The 20,912-nt window shown below is 43.4% G+C and overlaps 1 protein-coding gene across 1 annotated transcript; it reads right to left on the bottom strand.

Moving 5' to 3' along the window:
• Window positions 1-2,995: 2,995 nt before the first annotated feature.
• EPCAM (epithelial cell adhesion molecule) lies at window positions 2,996-12,823 on the bottom strand. The gene is made up of 9 exons (XM_088450718.1): window positions 12,388-12,823; window positions 10,084-10,200; window positions 9,746-9,992; window positions 7,929-7,991; window positions 7,784-7,847; window positions 6,579-6,680; window positions 6,183-6,380; window positions 5,244-5,285; window positions 2,996-3,502 (listed from the first exon to the last, which is right to left on the bottom strand). Exons 1-9 carry the CDS (start codon window positions 12,464-12,466, stop codon window positions 3,461-3,463), a joined length of 954 nt encoding a protein of 317 aa, XP_088306844.1. The 5' UTR covers window positions 12,467-12,823; the 3' UTR covers window positions 2,996-3,460.
• Between the last annotated feature and the right edge of the window lie 8,089 nt (window positions 12,824-20,912).

Here is a 20,912-nt window from a genome sequence, read left to right as displayed (position 1 = left end):
ACGACTGTGCCCTTATAATATACTGTATATACATTCAAATGGGATCATTCGTATAATTTCCCTGCATTGGTTAGAAGGCACAATGATCCCTATGGTTACATGTATTCTCAATGAGTTTTCACCAAGAAGCAGATCTTGCTAACTGCTTTGGGGCTCGTTTACATTTGGACAGGGCCGTAGCTAGGGCAGTGCGGCCGGTGCCATCGCACAGGGCACCACAGGTCAGGGGGTACTGTTTGGGCCTGTCAAATTTCTGTTTATCATTCTCTCTTATTTCATACCCAGCATCTCCTGACCCATCCCCATGAGGCAATTCCCCTTTTTTGGGTGCATCATGTCCCTTTGAAAAATGAGGGGGGCGCCAATGCTATTTCTGGTACAGGGCACCAAAAAGTCTAGCTACGGCTCTGCATTTGGATGCCAGTCAATTTCATGACACATTCGTTTTAACGCTGCCCTCATAGGTGTTGCCCCATGAAAAAATGTTCTCAAAAAAGTAGGCTAGTATGGTTTAAGCTTAACTCAAGACTAAAGCTAGGTACACACTTAGCGATGTGTAGCCGGAGGATATGTCTGGCCAACATATCGTACCGCGAGTACACCATTGAGCAATGTAATTGACAGAGCGATCCCTCGTTCAGTCATTCATTACCTGCACTGGTGCCGCATTCAATATTGTCTGGTTGCCTATGCAGCATGGCTGACCGAATAATATCACTGGAGCACAGATAGTCCCTACACACTGGATGGTGCAGCCGATATGACGTTCCGATTTGGCCGGAAACCACATATCGGGCCAACATTGTCCTAGTGTGTGCTCAGCATAAGTGTTCTAAAATGGCTTAATAACAGTGGTGGAACGCTGGATACACCGACTAGGAGCGCTGTTAGATTTCCGGGACATACTATGGATGACTCCAATTGACCAACACCTGGCTGCACCCTGTACACTGAACTGCCAAAGAGTTCACCTTATAGTGATATATGCTGGGGGGGGTTTATGTCTAAATGTGAGTGCAATTTGTATGATAAATATTTGCGTTTTATGACCGTATCAGTTTCCATTTTTCCATCTTTTGAGATATTACAGTGTCTGGAAGGAATACATCCCTGTGCACCCACAATCTGAAAAATAGAAGCTTTCTTGTGAACAGATTACAGAAACTGTGTTCTGAAAGCCAGGTGTGGATCGTATTTGTTTAAGCGCCACTGTGACACAATTTGTGTCGTTTAGAGCCATTTTTCAAAGTTTGTTGCAGGCTTTTCTCTGTGCCACACGGGCAGCTGACGACTAATTGTTTGTTCATTCTGGATTTATTGTTATAAAGGTCTATAGACCTTTTTCCCTGTCAACCTATTGACTGTCTAACATCTGGTGTCTATGTAGACCAGGGTAGGGATGGACATTGATGGTTGCCTACCAACGATGTTTTTACCATTCGATGGCAGCATTCTGGTGTTTCCCACCATCGAATGGCAATCATTAGATGGCGGTTTCTATTCTTTAAATGCTGTGTCTCTGCATCTCAAATCTCCATGGCTCATGCTGCTGGGATCGTTGGAGGCAGTCTCACTGCCTCAGACGTGACCCTCAGCCCCTCCCTAGACTGCTGCTATCTCTGTTTGGCTCTCACTGTCTCAGAGAGCCAATCAGTGTGCAGACCTGGCCCTGCAGCAGCTGTCATTCAGACAGCTACCAAAGTTTACACCAGCAGAGATGGACAGTAATGTCTCTGCTGGTGCTGTAAGGTTTTTTTTTTTTTTTCTTTCTAGTATATCAAATTCCTCCTACATTCTCCCTTCCTTCGCCTATCACACATCTGAGGACTAAGCAGCCTGGCTGGTAGTGACCCCTCTGATAGAGTCTTCTATAGGAGTCTCTTCCCTGGGAGCAACCTGAACCCCCTCCCCCATTTTACACATTCTAGGCACCAAGCTAGCCAGATGAGGCTTGCAGGAAAAAAGCTCCGGGGGACTTATACAGGCCCCGGGCCTGAGGTTCCCCATCCCTTATCTAGATGGTCAACCTTATTACTGTCCATCTATTGTCTGCCACCTGATGTGATGGCAGCAGTTCCTGTGCCCAGTGTATGTTCAATCGCATGTACTAATATATATTTACAAGATATATCACATCTGCTGCACGGCCAAAACAATACATTTGTGTAGATGTCAGATATAGTGTGTACACACGAGACAATGCACTTATAGCATTTGTACAGCTGATGAATACTATATCTTAGCGTACCCAGCATTAGTAATTTATACATTTTATCTTGTGACCTCAGTTTTCCCAACCGCTTTACCTAGATTCTTTCCATTCGCAAAAGACCACCACAACTTACCTCATGTCACATGCTGCAAAGAGCCTTCTTCACACTTCAGGCACCCATACATCAGCGATGATGTTCAGGTACGCTCATGAGAATTATGATACAGCAACATTTTAGGGGCAGTTCTAGTAGCAACGGGCAAAAGTTACCAGCATTTCAGTTTCTATGGCATAAGAAGGGCGCAAGAAAAATCTGAAGTTGCTGTACCGCAATTCTTGTGGTGACTGCAGCAGACCACCACGACTGCTCATCAGGAATCAAAAATCAGGCATTAGACTTTATTCTGAATCTGCCTTATGATAGAGTTCAATAAGTGTACTGAGAAGTGTTGAATCTTTTGAGGGTCTGGCATTTCTTATGCTGGGTACACACTGACATATTGCCCGATCATTTTATCGGCCAATTTATCTGGTGTCTGTCGCCCAGTGTGTACCCGCGATAAGTCGGTGAATGTAGTTGTTCAGACATTGCATTGGCTGTGCTGCACAGCCGATGGACAGATATGTCCCGCTATAGTTTTCCTGTTAGATCTTGGCAACACTGTGGCAAGGCATGCTGGAATGTGTAGTTCCTCAGCAGTTAGAAGTGCCACATTTTCTATACCCCTGGTATAGCATCATGTTTTCAATAGCAGGGCATGACAAACTGTATTCAAATGGAACTTCATATTTTTTCAACTTTATTGTTTTTACATAAAAAAAGGGTTCAGTACAGAATATTTACATAAAAACATTTTAAACCAGGCAAGTTGCTTATCCCCCCCTAACAAAAGCTAGGACAGAAACATCTCCAGCCAATGGCTTGAAAAAGGTAAAAACATGGTCCAAAGTACCACCATTTTGTAGGATCACAACATCCCATCTTTTAATAAAAAAAAATTCAGACACTTACAGGATCTTATTACAAAAAAAAAAAAAAAAAAAAGTAAAATTCACAGCGTATACACTGTAGGAACAGGTGCTGAGCAAGTCACCCAATATAAATATTTTACAACATCTCTCCATCCAAAAACAAAAAAGGTCACAACGTTGGTCCAGTTACAGATGGTACCATTTACTAACTGATCAAGTACATGAGTACTTAGCATTATCACATAGGATCTTTCCATAGTTTGAAGAGCCACATATCTACGAGTTGAGTTCTTTCTGCATTTCATTCATCTCCTTCATCTAGAACAGAAACAAACAGGACATTAGAATTTCTATATCTTGGGCTTCAGTTGTGCAAACAAATTAATGATTGGCACATGCTATACCCTGGGGGAACCTGTTCGATTGTCATTTAACAATGTTCTGTTAGGTAATGCTTAAGGGAGGCATTACGATTAGGACTTGAGTGTGTATCCACTAGGAGATTTTAGCAAGCAATTGCATGATAACGACGTAGTTATCGTGCAATCGCTTGCAAATCGTGCATGCTTTGGTCGGAAATGACCAGTGATGCGCGTGCACGCTGGTCGCTTCCGACATCTATCACCCGTACATGCTGATCAACCTGACTATCCAATCAGGCTCAGCATGTGCGGAGATGATTGATGTGCCTGGACTGAACGTTCAGTCTAGGCCAGGGGTTCCCAACCACGGTTCTCAAGGCACACTAACAGAACAGGTTTTAGGGATAACCATACTTTAGCACAAGTGACTTAATTAGTACCTCAGTTATTTTGATTTAACCATCTGTGCACAATCATGGATATCACTAATACCAGGACTGTTAGTGTGCCTTGACGACAGAGGTTGGGAATCACTGTCTAGGCACATCACTAGATATGCAAATGACAGCACGATTGCAATGTCGTAATCGTGCTCTTGTTTGTATCTCTAGTAGTGGATACCCACCTTTACACTAAAATATGTGTATTTTGCCATTCAGGGGGTAGGGGTTTAAGGAATTCAATAGTTTGCACCAGGCGCCTAACTAAGATTGGGTGCACACTGAAGCGACAGGCATTTGTTCAGACATCGGAACGAATGGCCATGGACAGCGATTGTGCGTCCATACTGGACGACTTTAATGGACAGAACTACAAGCCAAGTCATTCACTGACAATGCACTGGCTGCTAGTGATCGCTAGGTTTGATGTACAGCATATCAAACCTGGGGACTGCAGTAGCACGCAATCATGCGTGCAACTGAGCGATGTAGGAGACATGTCGTTATGAAAAAGCATATCGTCCTGACGTCGCTCCAGTGTGTACCCGGCTTAATGGGCATCTATAGGAGCAATGAAATTGTTGCTCCGATTAGACGCCTACTATCCGCAGCAGACTCTCGCAGCCTCTAGAAGTGCGTTAAAAAAAAAAAGTTAAACTGGTACAAACAATTGAATCCCCACTTTAAGTATTTAAAGAATGTTTAAGACTGCTTGCCACCAACAAGTTATAAACCCATGTTAAACCTATCTTAACTACAAATATAATGCAGTTAGATTTCTGTAGTACATTTAGGATAGTTTTAGATTGCAACCAGAAACGACTTCATAGTAGCAGGGGAGCCACATTGCAAACTCTTGGCTGGAAACCTACAGACAGGGCTGCAATTTTCTGGTTGGATCATTTGGTTCAACACATTTTCGGTAGTTAGTCTAGAAAGACCACTAATAGGTGCCAGCACAACTGCATATTCACAATCAATTTTGACCTTAAACAGTTTGAATCTGTTCTTATTTCCTATACAATACATAGACAATACTGTAAATTCCTGCATTTCTTTAGCATAGCCCAATGCTCTATACAATGCATAACAAAAGCCCTCATTCAAATTTGTGCACAAATGAAGCAATGTAGTGCCCAAGAAAGAACGTTACTTTTGGAGACTCCTCATAAAGCAGATATTTTGCACACTGACCGAGGGGGTGAGTTACTTTAGTGGACCATAATTATGTGCATTCAGGTATTCAACACAGCTTACCTCAGCTTTCTCATATCGGCCCCTCTTCCTTCTGGTGAGAACCTATGAAAGAAGAAGAGGTATGTCAGTAGGCAAAAGTATAATCACATTTACTGCAACAGATTTTTACATGTCTGCATCCAATGATGCATGTAAAATAGCAACACTTCACATTGGGAAAGCACATAGCTATCAGAGCGATAGTAGGGACTTCTCCTCTACATCTGGGAAAGGAGTACATAGCTAGCAGAGTGATAAAAGGGACTTCCCCTCTACTTATGGTAAAGCAGTACACAGTCGTGTCCACATCCATCCAGTGTTCGCTACAAGTCATGTTACCGAATGCGTGACTAGTGCAGAGTCTCTTTTCATGAGACGCTCTTCAAATGCGTCAGTGATACAAGTAGGGCGCACAAGCAGTATCTGCTTATTAAAATATGCGGCATGGCTATATTCCGTGCGCCTCTGCATGTAAAGCGCTATGATAGAGTCAGCGGCTGTGACACCAACGTAGCATTTTGCATGCAGGCGCACATAGAACACAGGCATGCTGCATATCATTTTACTCAGCAGAAGCTGTTGTGTGTCCTGTTCACATTGCTGTGCAAATCAGATACATTTGAAGGGAAAGTCACACGGCGCTCGGCGAGTCCAGAAGCGCTGTTTAACCTGCGAGGAGACTAGATGTACAAGGACACATCTGTAGCTAGCAGGGACTTGCCCTGTACTTATGGGAAAGTAGTGCATAGCTAGCATAGAGTAATCCCTCTTATTGGATATAAGCAAAGAGCAGGATTGTGTATACACAGAATCCGTAGGAGGCAGTAAGGTTTGCCCTGACAGTGGGAGGCTGCTTATACTTTATAAAGCTAAACCTAGTCCAATGCGTTAACTGGTCACATTTTTACTTTAAATACATTTTAGCAGCTTTTTTTATTTATACAAGTGTTTAATACCTACCAAGACAACTATTCCAGCAACAATTGCCACCACCACCACAACTATGACAGCAATCACACCGGCAGTCAAGCGCTTCATAGATATCTCATGGGGCTTCTCGTCGATATAGAAGATCATCGGCTCTTGAACAGCAAGGCTTTTGCCATTGACGGACAAGTCAAACTTCTGGTCTGCGTGCATGAGGTTATCACCCTTAATCTGCATAAGAAAGTTTACACAGGTTACCCGCCATCACTAGTCAACATTTTGTTGATTGCTCCATTAAACTAGAGCAAAAACTCAACTCAGGCATTAAAAACTGTACATTTTGAGAAAACCACACATTACACTAATCCTGACATTAGCATACAGTTGCAGGTCAGTATAAGACTAAAACGCCTGTAGTATATAGCTTACATCTTTTTCCATGTAATAGCCAACTTCTGTAATGTCCACTTCGCCTGGAGCTTTTGTTGAAGAATTTTGCTTCAAATCAATGAAGACGTAAGGACCTTCCAACTGTGGAGAGAGCAACTTTGTTAATCCGTTTTAAGGAGTGCCAAATCAGCACACAAGTACTCATTAATATATCTCAATTGAGCGTATGCAAAGTTTGACAAGGGTAGCTAATATTTAAGAGTCAGTAATCAATGTATTTTACAAGCATCTAGAGATAGAAAGGGACATACAGTAGACTATGTATTGGTTCACGAAACAGCCAGTACAGGTCAAGTTTCCCATATCCAAATACTCCAAAATACGGAATATTTTTAGCATGACAGATAATTAAACCTTTGTTTTTTGATGGTTCAGTGTACACACTTTGTTTAAGGCACAAAATTAATTACAGATAAAGTATAAAATGACCTATAGGCTGTGTGCATAAGGTGCATATAAACAAATGCATTCTGTGTTTAGATTTGGACCCTGTTCCAAAGATTGTTCAATATGGTATGCAAATATTCCAAAATATGGAATATTCCGATATCCAAAATACCCCTGGTCCCAAGCATTTTGGATATGGGAGACTCAACCTGTAGTAGTAAAATATGCATTTGCAGGAGCTGACCATTAGAGGGAGTCAGCTGCAATTAGAATCACAAATTCCAATTTCCATAGGTCTAGTGATCCATTTGGAATCATACAAGCTAATTAAGTACAGGCAACCAGGGATGGGGCTAACTTTGCACCACCATCAAGGAATAGTGCTACCCTGGCCCTGAAGGCCTCCTGCCCTCACGAAAGGTTTAGCGGGGCTGATTGGTTTGTTTCATGTGTGGGCCAATGTTTCAGCCAGGTCACCAGTCCAGCATTCCTACCATTGAGTCTGGAGGTATGGTTAAGAAACCTAACACCCCCCCCCCCCCTTCCTCCACCCCCAGTTCTGTACAAGTTGTCCTCTTAAGCTGCAGAATTCTGTTCATGTCTGTCTTCCAAGCATTAGACAGAGTGCGCACACATTTTCTTCTGCCAAAATACAATGGTCATCCTAACTCACCAACCATGTTATGTTATTGTAATATTGATTTTCTCCAATTCTGTTGTGGTTTTTCCCTTTGAACAGAGCTGTAGACACGGACACTAATATATATACATAGAAAAAAGTACCTCAAATAGCTTACCTCAATATTATCAATATATTTTTTAGAGAGATTGTACCGGCTTGTAATTAAATTGGTGATTGCCCTGTGAAATGAAAGATACAGTTAAAGTTTCCACTTTTGAGAAAAAAAAAAAAAAAATTATATATATATATATATTACTTACATTTGTAGATCAGATGTTTGCCCACTAAAAGTTTCAGCAAGCTTCATTTGAACCACCACCCAGCTGTGGGGACAAAAAAAAAAAAAGTGCCTTTATTACATGCCCCATAAAGAATCTACATAAACAAGCTGGACATAAAATGGAATAAGGGCAAATATGGCCAGGAGAGGTCAGATACTCTAAGTATACAAAGCTGGGGACAGGACCCCCAATGTGTACAGCAATACCACATTCAAATATACACTTTTTAAAGCTTAGACTAATCACAGAACCTGCTAATTTTAGTATCCCAAGGTGTAAAACTACCTAATTGCCTCATAGGGTATGTGTTCAGCATCCTGGTCAGTTAGAATGCTGAAGCTTACATCAGTGCCAGAATACAGACCCACAAAAGGTAACTAACAGGGTGGGGGAGGTTAGGTTCAGGCACCTTTGGAGGGGGGTTAGGGAGCAAAGAGGGAGCATTAGGGTAGGGAGAGAGGGTGGGTTAGGATACAGACCAACAACTGTCGGTATGTTAACCCTGTCGGGATCCCAGAGTCGGGATTCTGACCGACAGGATCGCAACTGTCGGTATTACATACAGATTCCCCTCATAGCTATAACATACGGCAACATCTACACACCCCATCCCATGCGATTCATTTCCCACCACAAGCATCTTTGTGACATGACACCAATATAGTAAATAGTTAACATTTTAAAAAACTTAGGGGGCCATTCAAGTTGACAGGACAGACAAGATGGGCCATTCCAGAGCAGCAACACCCCAGAGTTGTGCAGGAACACATGTAACCTTTTGATATGCTCTGCGGCACATTGCCTGTAACAGAATACCCCCTGCATGTATGAAAAGATAGTTTAAACGAAGGCTGTAGGCCATGTAATCAGACAGGTTATAAAAAAAAAAAAAAAAAAACAAAGTTCACAGGACAAAACTGATACACAACTAGCATTGACAGCTATAGTGGGTGCATAGGGTGCCATTGTTATGGGGCTTAGAGACTTAAGGGCCCCAGACCCAGTTCAAGTAGCTATCAAGCTCCCAAAATTCCCTGCCAAGAAATTGGGTCTGGGCCATTGCCGGACCCTGAAAATTGGGACTTGTCTGCGGCATTCTCAGACTCCCTCTCAGTAAAGCTCCACACCGATATAATCCATCTCCCACGCTCCTCTCTCAGACACAGCTGAGCTAATCAGTAAGCCCAGCACTGTCAGGGCTTCTCCTTGTTTACAGCCTTTGTGAAACTGGGGAGCAAGAATTGAGCTCCAAGATTAGGACTGTCACAGAAAGGGACAGTGTTCCTAAATTAAGATCTCCCCTAAAAATTGTGTACTGCATTAGGAAGTTTTCCCCATCTCCTGTGTGACATAATGCCAACTGGAGGCAGTGTGTGGCATAATGTGTACTGGCAGCACTACAGTGTGGCATATTGTGAAGTGGGGGAATACAAGGCAGCATAACGGACTGGTGGCACTATGGTATAATGTGAACTAGGGCAACTTTGCAAGTCCTAAAACAAACTAGTGGAGAGAGGCTTCTCTAGAAGCATTGTGGAGGGTTCCCTTCAAAATGTTGCTATGGGGCAACAAGTTCTGGTTAAGTCCCTAACAACCAGAGTGTCATGGCAATAACTTCCCAGTTACCTGCAAGCTCATCCAGTACACACCAGACTAATACATACTGCTATGGCAGAGGACCATCTCTTCCAGCACATTAAGGCATCTAGGCTCATTACCCCATTAACGCAACATGCCTGACCACTGCAGCACACAGCCCGCATAAGCCCAATATGTAGCAGTAGGATGATACTTACAAAGTCCTAACAAGCTCAGGACACTTCTTGCTTTGACTGTCTCCTTTATCAGTTCTTCTAACTCCAGCAGAGTTGACACACCAGCAAGTGTCTGTGCCATTGCATTGCCGAGCTTTGAAGGTCCCGTCAGCTTCACAGTCAGGATTGTACAGCCCGTCATTGTCAACCAGAGCATTAGCAGGCTTTGGTCTTCGGCCACCTTTTGTACCAATACTTTCTATCTTCATTAACCAGCATTTTGGAACCACTAGAAATGCAAGCCATAAGTATTAGCAGAGCAGTGGCAAAGGCTAGTCACTTAATACTCCTCCCACACACCTATATAGAAGGATACTCACATTTAGTACAGTCCACCGGTTGTGAATCTTTACCAATTGAAAGATTACAAGTGCAGGCCTGTGCATTTCCACCAGCTGCGTCACACTTCCCCAGGTAACTGGTGAGACATTTGCAACCTAAAAGCAAGCATAAACCAGACTTTATTCCATTTTTTTAATGAACTTAAACACCCACAGATGACCTAATTCTTTATAGACAGAAAAAAAGACTGCTCTACCACGGTACAGATGTCAGCTTCAATGGATCACTAGCCAATCATCCAGTGGTTCCCAAACTCAGCCCTCAAGGCACCCCAACAGTCGAGGTTTTAAGGATATCCATGCTTGAGCACAGGTGGATTAATTAGTAATTCAGTTCATTTGATTTAGGCCATATGTCCTCAAGCATGGGTAGCCTTAAAACATGGACTGAGGGTGCCTTGTGGACAGTTTGGGAACCATTGCCATAATCCAAAAGAAGTCAGCTAATTTACAAAGTGAATTAAATAACTAAACAAAAAGACTCGGAATGGAGGAATGACCTACAGTAATCCTGTAAAGACATGTTAGGTCTGGAGGGCAGCCAGAAATAAACTTCCATGTTACAGTACACAGCGGCAGTATATACACCGACTAGTGACACACTGGGCAAGGAATATTACCTTAATCATGGGCCATTTAGAAGGGGCGATGGCGGTTTTAAAGTCCTGCAAACTACACAGAGACCCAACACGGATAATCAGGACATTCATAGATTACAGGCACACTACACATTTTGAATAAAACCCAAAAATTTTATATTCACAAAAAAAAAAAAAAAAAAAAAACACAAGCCAGTAAAATCAGCCTATAATGTTTATCTATGAAGAACTCCTGACATGACATTAGGATGTGGCACATACACCGGGTATAATGGAGGAGCCTGGAGACAGACAACAGCAGCAGATTGTGTTTGGCGACATAGGGGGTCTATTTACTAAGCAGTGTTAGGAGACAGTGAAGAGTGATCAGGTGCCAGCCAATCAGCCCCTAACTCATTTTTCAAACACAGCCTGTGAGATGACAGTTGGGAGCTGATTGGCTGGCACCTGACCACTTTTCACTCTGTCCCTTAGTAAATAGACCCCATAGTACGAGTCCAGATTGCCCCCTGGGCTTAGAGGGCGCTCAGCACTACAGGTACACGGCATCCCAGGTGTTCTGGCGCAGCCACGCCCCCCCAACCACTTACGTCACTCAGGTGTAGTAAGATGGCGGCGTCGCCCACCTGAGGGATCCACCCGGCGCCATTTTGTAAGAGAGCCGCGCCTCACCCAATATAACCTGGAGGAGACTCGCTAGTCTGAGCTCCGAGGCCACCTGCCTCCATGAGAGGAATAAATGAAGGGGCTAGCCTAGCCATAATAAAGTATAACAAAAAAAGGTGTACAGAGACTGCCAGTGAGTAACCACAACAAAACAATAAGTGTATAAAGTTGCTAGTAGTAGAGTACAGGCAGACAGCGGGAGAGAGGTAACGGTACATGGAGAATGCCGACCTCACACCAGGTAACGCGCTTATCAGGGAGAAGCAGCAGCCGCCTGATAATGCAGGTGCACAGGTGTAAACTCCCTTATCAGCCCGATACCTTATCTCTATGCACTCACTGGCCACAGCCCAGCACCAGCCTGCATAGGACTCACAGCCAGTCACAGGCAGGAATCCATCACATACTGTAACATTACCCACAGGACCCCCGTCCCCTATAATATACCTTTATATAACGGGACCACCCACAGGTCCCCCGTCCCCTATAATATACACTTTATATAATGGGACCACCATCCTCTATAATATAGATTTTATATAGTGTGACAACCAACATGACCCATCCCCTAAAATATAGAACGTTATCACTAAGCCCCCCCCCCCCATACACATAATGGATCACAACCCCCCCCTGCCCCCATACACAATGGATAACTACAAGCTCCCCCTCAACCTTTAACATAATAAGATCACTAAACAGCCCAAACCTCCACCATATATAATGGGATCGCTAACAGACCCCAACTTCTAAAATACATGGAACAAAATATAATGTGATCACTAGCAGAAACCAAAACCCCCATCTAAGCAGGTTGGCACTGGAGGAAAGCTGGCAGTGCATATAGTAGCACAGGTCACCTAGGGCCATAGGTAGGGCAGCAGATACATGCAGGCTGCCCCAAGGAGAGCCAGTATAGCGCCAGGTACTAGTAGTGTCCGGCCGTGTACCCCTGTTACATCCCAGAGAACACACCAGTGTAATAGATGAGAGTTTACACCAGTCCCTGGGCACCCACCTGGGTCCTGAGCATGGGCACTATGCAGGAGACAGACCACCAGCAGCGCTCCCAGTCTCAGCACAGCGGAGAGCTCCATTCTCTTTGCTGGGGGGGGCGAATCAACTTCGGCCTTGATGTCCTTTCGGGTCTGATCCCTGGATCCGTTTAGCAGCCCTCACCCCAAATCACTTCCTCCTTATAACCAGGTCAGACCGGTCGGACAGGTCCCTCCCTGAATCATAAACAAGGACGACTTTGGTTCTCCGGTTACACCTGGCTGTTATGCTCCCACCCCCTTCCACCGAAACCAATGCAGTCTGAATGGGGAGAGCTTCTCTTGCTGCTGATCAAAGGTGCTGGAGAGTAATAATCAGGCTCTGTAATCCAGTCCCAGCTGTGTCACCAGCGTCTCCTGCTTAGTCCCAGGTTCTATTGCACAAAGCCAAGCCCCAGCTCTGCTCCAGGTGAGTTATATAGCACCTGGGGTGACGTCACTAGCGAAACTCCCGGGTGACTCACTTGAGCAGGAGGTGGGCAGTTACCTGTCTGCCTCACCTGGGAGCTCTCTCAGACACAGCCACTGTGGTTCTGTGTGACCCACCCCCACCCAGAGGGAAACTATCTGCAGAGACCGTCCCGGCATCTAGTAGAAACTCATTAGTCACATGGATGAATCTCTTTCAGTTATGTAAATAAATGATGCACCTATGACTGAAAAGGGGGTCATTTTCAGTAACTTGTTTGTTATACATTGTTGTTTTTTTTTTTTAGATATGTGTTCAAAACAAATGTAGTTGTCTTTTTTTTTGGGGGGGGGAATTTTACTAGCACAAATACTGAGCATTGCAATAACATAGTGTGACAGTATGTACAGACTGGATTTAGTCGGCATCCTGGCACACAGAAAGCTGATGATAGAATCCTGATAGCAGTCAGAATCCCAGCTCCAGAACACGTCATCCTGATGGTAAGTATTAGGGTTAGGATTTAGGCACTAGGGTCAGGGTTAGACTGGGTTAGGGTTGGCCGGGGAGGGGGGGTAGGTTTTGGTTGCAGGGGGGGAGGTTTAGGAGTAGAGACGTACAAGTGTCAGTATTTCCAACCGTACGGGATTCTGTGCACCAAGATCCCGTCCCCAACCCATACAGGCCACATGTGTGTGTATATTACGGGGTCCATTCAATTAAATCGCCCCCATTTTGTTCCCAAATTGAGTATTTTAGTTAAAATACGTGATTATGGGGCATGAGAGCAAAGTCATTTGGGACATCGTCCCTAATTGGATTGACCCCAATGTCTAAATTATGCCGGGTACACACTAGATGATATGACGACATATCGGATCGCCGAATTGGACAACATATCGGCCAGTGTGTACTCGCTATGTCACCGACAATGCGCGCTCCCGCACGTCATCAGGGACATCGCCCCTCGGACCCGCGTGCAGGTCCGACGGGCGATATCGTCAGTGGGAGCCATGCTGCCTGCCAGACGCGACATCGGGCTGGGTGCACATCGCTAAGTGTGTACTCAGCTTTTGATCCATTAAAAAAAAAAAAATGTGGTTCAGACCCCTATGGTCTGCTAAAGAACCCATTTTGCTCAGATCATAAATTCCAACCCATATTGTAGGGTCCAAATAAGGTAGAACAGTTATCTTGGTCTGTTGGGCGCATCATCATTAGTTGGAAGTTGGAACCATGAGAAAGTAAGCACTGTGGTTTAAAGATTTCAGGTGGAAAATGGGGAGTGTATGGGAAAAGCTGGGACACAGATTGTGGGCACGCGTGTCCAAATGTTGCTGCATTCTGAATGTGAATGGATTACAAACAGAACGATAATGGGACTGTACGTATGTCTTAATACACACGCATCGCACTGCCTCATGTTTTCCGTAGGAGAGAAGACCAGTCTTCATTATAATCGCCACTTACACCTAACCCATCTGAATTTGGAGTCCAGATTGCATACACGCGTCTCAGAATAGCGAGTACCTCTAGCTACAAGCCAATGATACCCCCACAAGAGGTTTTCTTCCGCGTGTGCGCCCTTTGGCCGTCCAGATGAGACCCAGGAACCCACTTTTTTTTACCCACAGATTGAGAGAAACGTCCGAGCTGCGTCCAACTCAGCATCGGCTAGATACACAAAGATGCGTACTGTATGTTCACTATGGCGCATGCACGGTTTGCTAAAACTCGCTAGACGCAGCCACAACCGAACTTACGTGCGTCTCAGAATCAGGCCCCACGGGTCGTTGTTAATGATACCAGCGTCATTTAAAATATTCTGCCCACCTGTCATTTGGTTATCTTGGGCTAGGGTGGAGCTGACCAACTCTCACAAAGGAATGACAGGTGGGTGGACTCCATATTTCATGCAGCGTTTGTACACACACACCACCCCGAAGAGAGCCCCGCTTCAAGTTCCGCTCAATCCTTATTTAGGGCTATTAAGAACACAGTGGGCAGCCCGTGGACTGAGGAATTAAAGATGTATTTAGTGATAAGGTCAGTGAATGAGAGAACCTGGTAAATAAAGGGCAGCACTGGCTGAGAGGTACCGGCAGGGGCGCCGAGAGGGGGGGAGCGGGTAGAGTTTACCCGGGCCCGGGCTTCAGGAGGGGCCTGGCGGGGGTCCGGCGCCGCCCCCCCCTCACTTCCTCCCTCCCTCTGCAGCAGCCCAGCACACAGCGTGTGCTGGGCTGCAGTGGGAGATTGCTTGTGGCTGCTAAGCATTAGCCACAGCAATCTCCTATGCCTGAAGGGGGGAGCGATCACACTGATCGCGCCCCCCTCTGGCTTTGCGCCGGGCTGAGGGGCTCACAGCGCACCTTCCCCAGACCGCAGCGGCGCGAAACAATTTTTTTTTCAAGGGGGCGTGGCCACGCCTCCCGCGATTAGGTCACGCCCCCTCTTTACCGGGGCCCGCCGTGGCTCTCTACGCCCCTGGGTACCGGCTATCTGTACAGTGAAGATCAATACTTACACAGGTACACAGGAAACAAGCAGATACAGTGCCTTGCAAAAGTATTCACATCCCTTTGAATTTTTCATGTTTTGTTGCCTCACAACCTGGAATTAAAATGGATTGTTTGAAGGTGTGCATCATTTCATTCACAGAACATGCCTACAACTGTGAAGTTGTGTTTTTTTTTATATTGTGAATCAAACAACATTTAGGAAAACATAACAGAAAACTTCAGCGTGCATAACTATTCATCCCCCTAAAGTCAGTACTTTGTCGAGCCAATTACAGCTGCAAGTCGCTTTGGATAAGTCTCTATGAGCTTGCCACATCTTGCCCATTCCTCAAGGCAAAACTGCTCCAGCTCCTTCATGTTGGATGGTTTCCGCTTGTGAACAGCAATCTTCAAGTCTGACCAGATTCTCAATCGGATTGAGATCTGGGCTTTGACTAGGCCATTCCAACACATTTAAATGTTTCCCCTTAAACCACTCAAGTGTTGCTTTAGCAGTATGCTTCGGGTCATTGTCCTGCTGGAAGGTGAACCTCCGTCCCAGTCTCAAATCACAGGCAGACTGAAACAGGTTTTGCTCAAGAATATCCCTGTATTTAGCACCATCCATCTTTCCCTCGACTCGAATCAGTTTCCCAGTCCCTGCTGCTGAAAAACATCCCCACAGCATGATGCTGCCACCACCATGTTTCACTGTGGGGATGGTGTTCTTGGGGTGATGGGATGTGTTGGGTTTGTGCCAGACATAGCATTTTCCTTAAATTTTAGTCTCATCTTCCTCCATACATTTGGGGAGTCGTCCACATGCCTTTTGGTAAACTGAAATTGTGTCTTCTTATTTTTATACCTAAGTAATGGCTTTTTTCTGGCCACTCTTCCATAAAGCCCAGCTCTATGGAGTGTACGGCTTATTGTGGTCACATGTACAGATACACCAGTCTCTGCTGTGGAACTCTGCAGCTCCTTCAGGGTTACCTTTGGTCTCTGTGCTGCCTCTCTGATTAATGCCCTCCTTGCCCGGTCTGTGAGTTTTGGTGGTGGACCCTCTCTTGGCAGGTCTGTTGTGGTACCATGTTCTTTCCATCATATGATGATGGATTTGATAGTGCTCCAAAGATTTGGATATTTTTTATAACCTAACCCAGAATTGTACTTCTCAACAACTTTGTCCCTGACTTGTTTGGAGAGCTCCTTGGTCTTCATGGTGTGATGTCTCTTGCTTATGCTGGGCATACACGGCAAGATAAAATGTCTGTCAGACCGACAGACATTTTATCTGGCCGGCTGCCAGCCGCAGATGTCCGCGGCATACACTGTGAGAGAAATCTCACGGTGTATAGCCCGACATCTGCGCTCCGCCCCCGGGGGAGGAGACATTTTCCTGTTCCTTCCGTAGGAAGGAACACAGGAAATGTCTGTCTGTCAGCCGCGCTGGGCATACACTGCCCGATGCGGCCGACAGTTACCAGGTAAATATCGCATCGGACGGGCATGCTGGACAATCCAGCATGCCCGACCGAGCAATATTTAACCCTCGGTCGCCCCCCCCCACGCTACAATTATCGCGGCGATCCGCCGATATCGGGCGGATCGTCCCGATAATTGCAGCGTGTATGGCCAGCATTAGTGGTGTTGCAGCCTCTGGGGCCTTTGAGAAAAGCTGTGTTTATCAGATCATGTGACACTTAGATTTCACACAGGTTGACTTCATTTCACTAATTATGTGACTTCTGAAGGTAATTGGTTGAACCAGAACTTTTGAGGGGCTTCATAGCAAAGGGGGTGATTACATATGCACATGCCAATTTTCAGAATTTTATTTATAAAGATTCTTTTTTATATATATTTTTCTCATTTCACTTCACCAAATTAGACTATTTTGTGCAGATCCATCACATAAAATTCAGATTAAAATAAATAAAAAAAATTACAGGTTGTAATTTAACAAAAAGGTAAAATGCCAAGGGGGGTGAATACTTTTGCAAGACACTGTACGTGTAAATGAGTGCATGAGTCTTGTGGAACTCGTTAATTAAGATAACCAAAATGACAGTTTGGCAGAGTTAATTTTCCCAGTGACGCCCATATACAGTGTACATAGCAAATACCTAATTATGAGCATAATAAGCAGTTATTTTAGTGTAGACAATACAGTACAGTACCTTATATATGCTGAGGACTTTTAAACCACTAAGATACACCTGAAAAACACATTCAAACTAGAATGCATGTTTTCTCGCGTTCCTTCCTTTCCACCATTGTGTTGTACAATTTTATTATGTTTAAAAAGTTAGAATGCAGCACAACCTCATTCTCAGGCGTTAGCGCGGATTGGAAGTATAGTTTGTGTTGATAAAAGAGCCCCACATGGAAAATGAGGAAAAAATCCATAGCTAGAACCCACCTAATGCACAATTTAGATTTCACGAGTTACTACATCTTCTCCAAATGCATACAGTAAGTGTAAATAAGATTGAGGGCCTTATTTAAAGCCGCAATAATTTGAAAGGCAAAACCAGGTTGATTTTGTCCTTTAAATTATTGGCATTTTTAAAATACAGGGTAACTCACTGGTATCGTGCCCGTGCCTGCAGCTCTTATAAAGCCCCGTTTGTACTGTACCAACATCGCAGATTTTTATTTGCACCTCAAAGAAGTGCGCAGGAAAATCTGCAAAGTTGTTGTACCATAACTTAGTAATGTGCGCATTCACTAAATTTTGCGCTATAGAGTTAATATTAAAATACATTTTAACCTTCTCTGATTTACATTGTGTAGTTACTATACAAGATTCAAATTGGGAACCATTTACTTCTCAAATTGTCCTCAGCACTGTCTGAATTTGTCAGACATGGGCTCAACATGGTGCCAAATAATGTCAGCTCCTAAGCTTGCAAACCTTTCATTTCTATTGATGCTGTTATCCATTCTGCTATTTTTTGCACATATAACCTATTAGGTTCATATGATTAGTGCCAATAGTTTCCATTTTTTTTTTTGCAATTCTTAATTTGAGAATTGGTTACCTCTAGTATTTGGCTCAGGGCCGGCTCTAGGGGTGTTCAACCAGTGCGGTCGAACAGGGGCGCCACCCATAGAGGGCGCACCCCTCCCCAACATCCCGATTTCAGCGGGACAATACTGTCCCGCTGTTCCACCCGTGGGCTGAAGTGGCCCGCGGGTAGTGAAATCGGGAGGTTAGGGACAGCTGTGCGGCGGTGCCGGACCCCCGGAGTGTGAATGGATGCCGCGCGCATGCGCGCGGCATCCGTTCACAGACGGGAGAGGGCTGGGGGAAGCCCAGCCAGTGACAGTTTTCACTTTCTCAATTTTTAACACACCTATATATACATATGTATACTTTCCCATATATATATATATTACATTTGAGAAAATGTAATTGAATTATTTATTATCACTATAGTAACATAGTAACGTCACCATTGGGATTATATCTTTATAAATTCTACCAATTGCTGCTAAATTAATAAATTGCTAACATATATATAATAATTTTAATTTTGAGTTCTCATATAACATCTTTCTGCTATATTAGTTCTTTTTATTGATAACCTCAATATCTCTTATTTTTTATCATGCTGTATAATGTAGTTTTTCTTCTTTCCCTTCCAGCAATTGCTGGATAAATTCCAGTATATAAATCAGTTGGCTAGACAATCTGTCCATCACCAATTCTAACCTATCAATTTATTTGCAGAGCCAACTGATTATGATTGGCCTTCAAGCCAATCAATCAATCCCCTGGACAGCCGTTATTGGCTGACTTAGATCTTAAATAAAGAGAACAGCGCTATGGTGTTTAGGTCTTGCTTGTGAACAAGCCAATAGGCGAAACGCGCGTCAAACTACAACCCCCACCCACCAAGGATCCGAACAGCTGACCTGCAGCACGAGCACAAGCTCCCTCACTACAACTTACCCTGCACTGATGGGGACAGCATATGATATGTATAAATATATCTTCAATATTGTGATTTTTTTAAACATTTATATATTTACTAATACCTTAATTGGAGATATTATCACTAATCTACTTTCAAGAGATAAAAAATACTAGTCACTCTTTCAGTATATAATTTGGATGCCATGAAATTGCTTACCTTAGGTTAATAATTAATTATTGTTCTTTTTCAGATCCGTGTAATACCCTTATGTCAAAAAATGATTATGACATGAACACGGATATACTGGGACATGTGCAATGTTTACAGCAATTTGCACTTTACAGGGATAGGTGCAATATTGCTAGAGATAATCACCTTAATGTTTTATTAAGGCAAATGACCATGAATTAAATAACGAAATATGCATTAAATGTGATATGTGCTAACGATTTTGATAATTTATTATATTTACTTATTGTGTGACCAGATGGGCTACCACACAGGGATACGTGCAATATCTTCTCAGAGATTTGTGCAATTGTATTGGATAACATCGTTGTGTTGATATGCTCATTTTGTATGATTTAATAACCACTACATAGGGATACGTACAATATTGAAACGTGTAATATCCAATTGCCACTTTTTTAGGGAATTGTGCAATTGTGTGGATTATGTTGAATAATATCGCTATGATAATATGTTTATCCTGTATGATTAAATAGTCATTATAAAGGGATATGTGCAATAGTGATACATTTTATAACAATTAACTAAGCACTTTCACAGGGATACGTGCAATTGTGTCACATTATCATTTATTATATTTATATATTGTATGATTAAATATACCATCACACAGGGACACGTGCAATATCTCTTGAGGGATTTGTGCAATTGTGTGGATTATGTTGGACAACATCGTTATGTTAGAAATGTTCATTTTTGTATGATTAAATAACCAATACACAGGGAAACGTGCAATATTGAAACGTGCAAATTGCAATTTTTTCAGGCAATTGTGTGGATTATGTTGGATAACATCGTTAGGACATAATGTTCATTCTGTATGATTAAACGATCATTATACAGGGATACGTGCAGTGTTAATAATTAACTGGGCGCTTTTCACAAGGAAACGTGCCAATTGTGTCATATCTACACATTGTAAGATTAAATACACTACCACACAGGGATACGTGCAATATTGATATGTCTTACATCAATTAACCAAGCACTGTCACATGGCTATGTACATTTGTGGGTTATACAACTGTCATTTTTCAGGGATAAATGCAATATTGTGATTTATATTGGTTATCACTACTGAGTTGAGTGTACTGTTTTTCTATCTTATTTTGTGTTTTCTTATATGTTCGCCTTACAATTTAGTGACTTATTTTTCTTAAAAGACATTAATTAAAAGGTATGTTTTAACAATTTATAATCATATCATAAGATTTATCTATATAAAGAGTGCCCCAAAAAGGAAATTTCCTTCTTTTTACCTGTGCAATATTACACAAAATGTGTTTGAAAAATGAAAGTTGGGAGCTGATTGGCTGGCACCTTATCACTTTTCACTCTGGGCCTGATTCAAACCTGCTCGCAAGCGCATAGCGCTCGCAAGCGGGTCGATGGTGGCCCAGGCCCGCTGA

Source organism: Taudactylus pleione, unplaced genomic scaffold (assembly GCF_031769625.1).
Source record: "Taudactylus pleione unplaced genomic scaffold, aTauple2 ptg000522l, whole genome shotgun sequence".
In the NCBI taxonomy this organism is placed as follows: domain Eukaryota; kingdom Metazoa; phylum Chordata; class Amphibia; order Anura; family Myobatrachidae; genus Taudactylus; species Taudactylus pleione.
Note: the sequence above shows the minus strand (reverse complement) of the source record. Positions and strands in the feature narration are given on the sequence as shown.

Coding starts and splice junctions, on each gene's coding strand:
- EPCAM (XM_088450718.1), bottom strand. CDS start 12,466: ATGGAGCTCTCCGCTGTGCTGAGACTGGGAGCGCTGCTGGTGGTCTGT. Junction 7,848..7,928: donor CAAACATCTGATCTACAAAT/GTAAGTAATATA, acceptor TTCATTTCACAG/GGCAATCACCAATTTAATTA. Junction 6,381..6,578: donor GCTATTACATGGAAAAAGAT/GTAAGCTATATA, acceptor TTTCTTATGCAG/ATTAAGGGTGATAACCTCAT.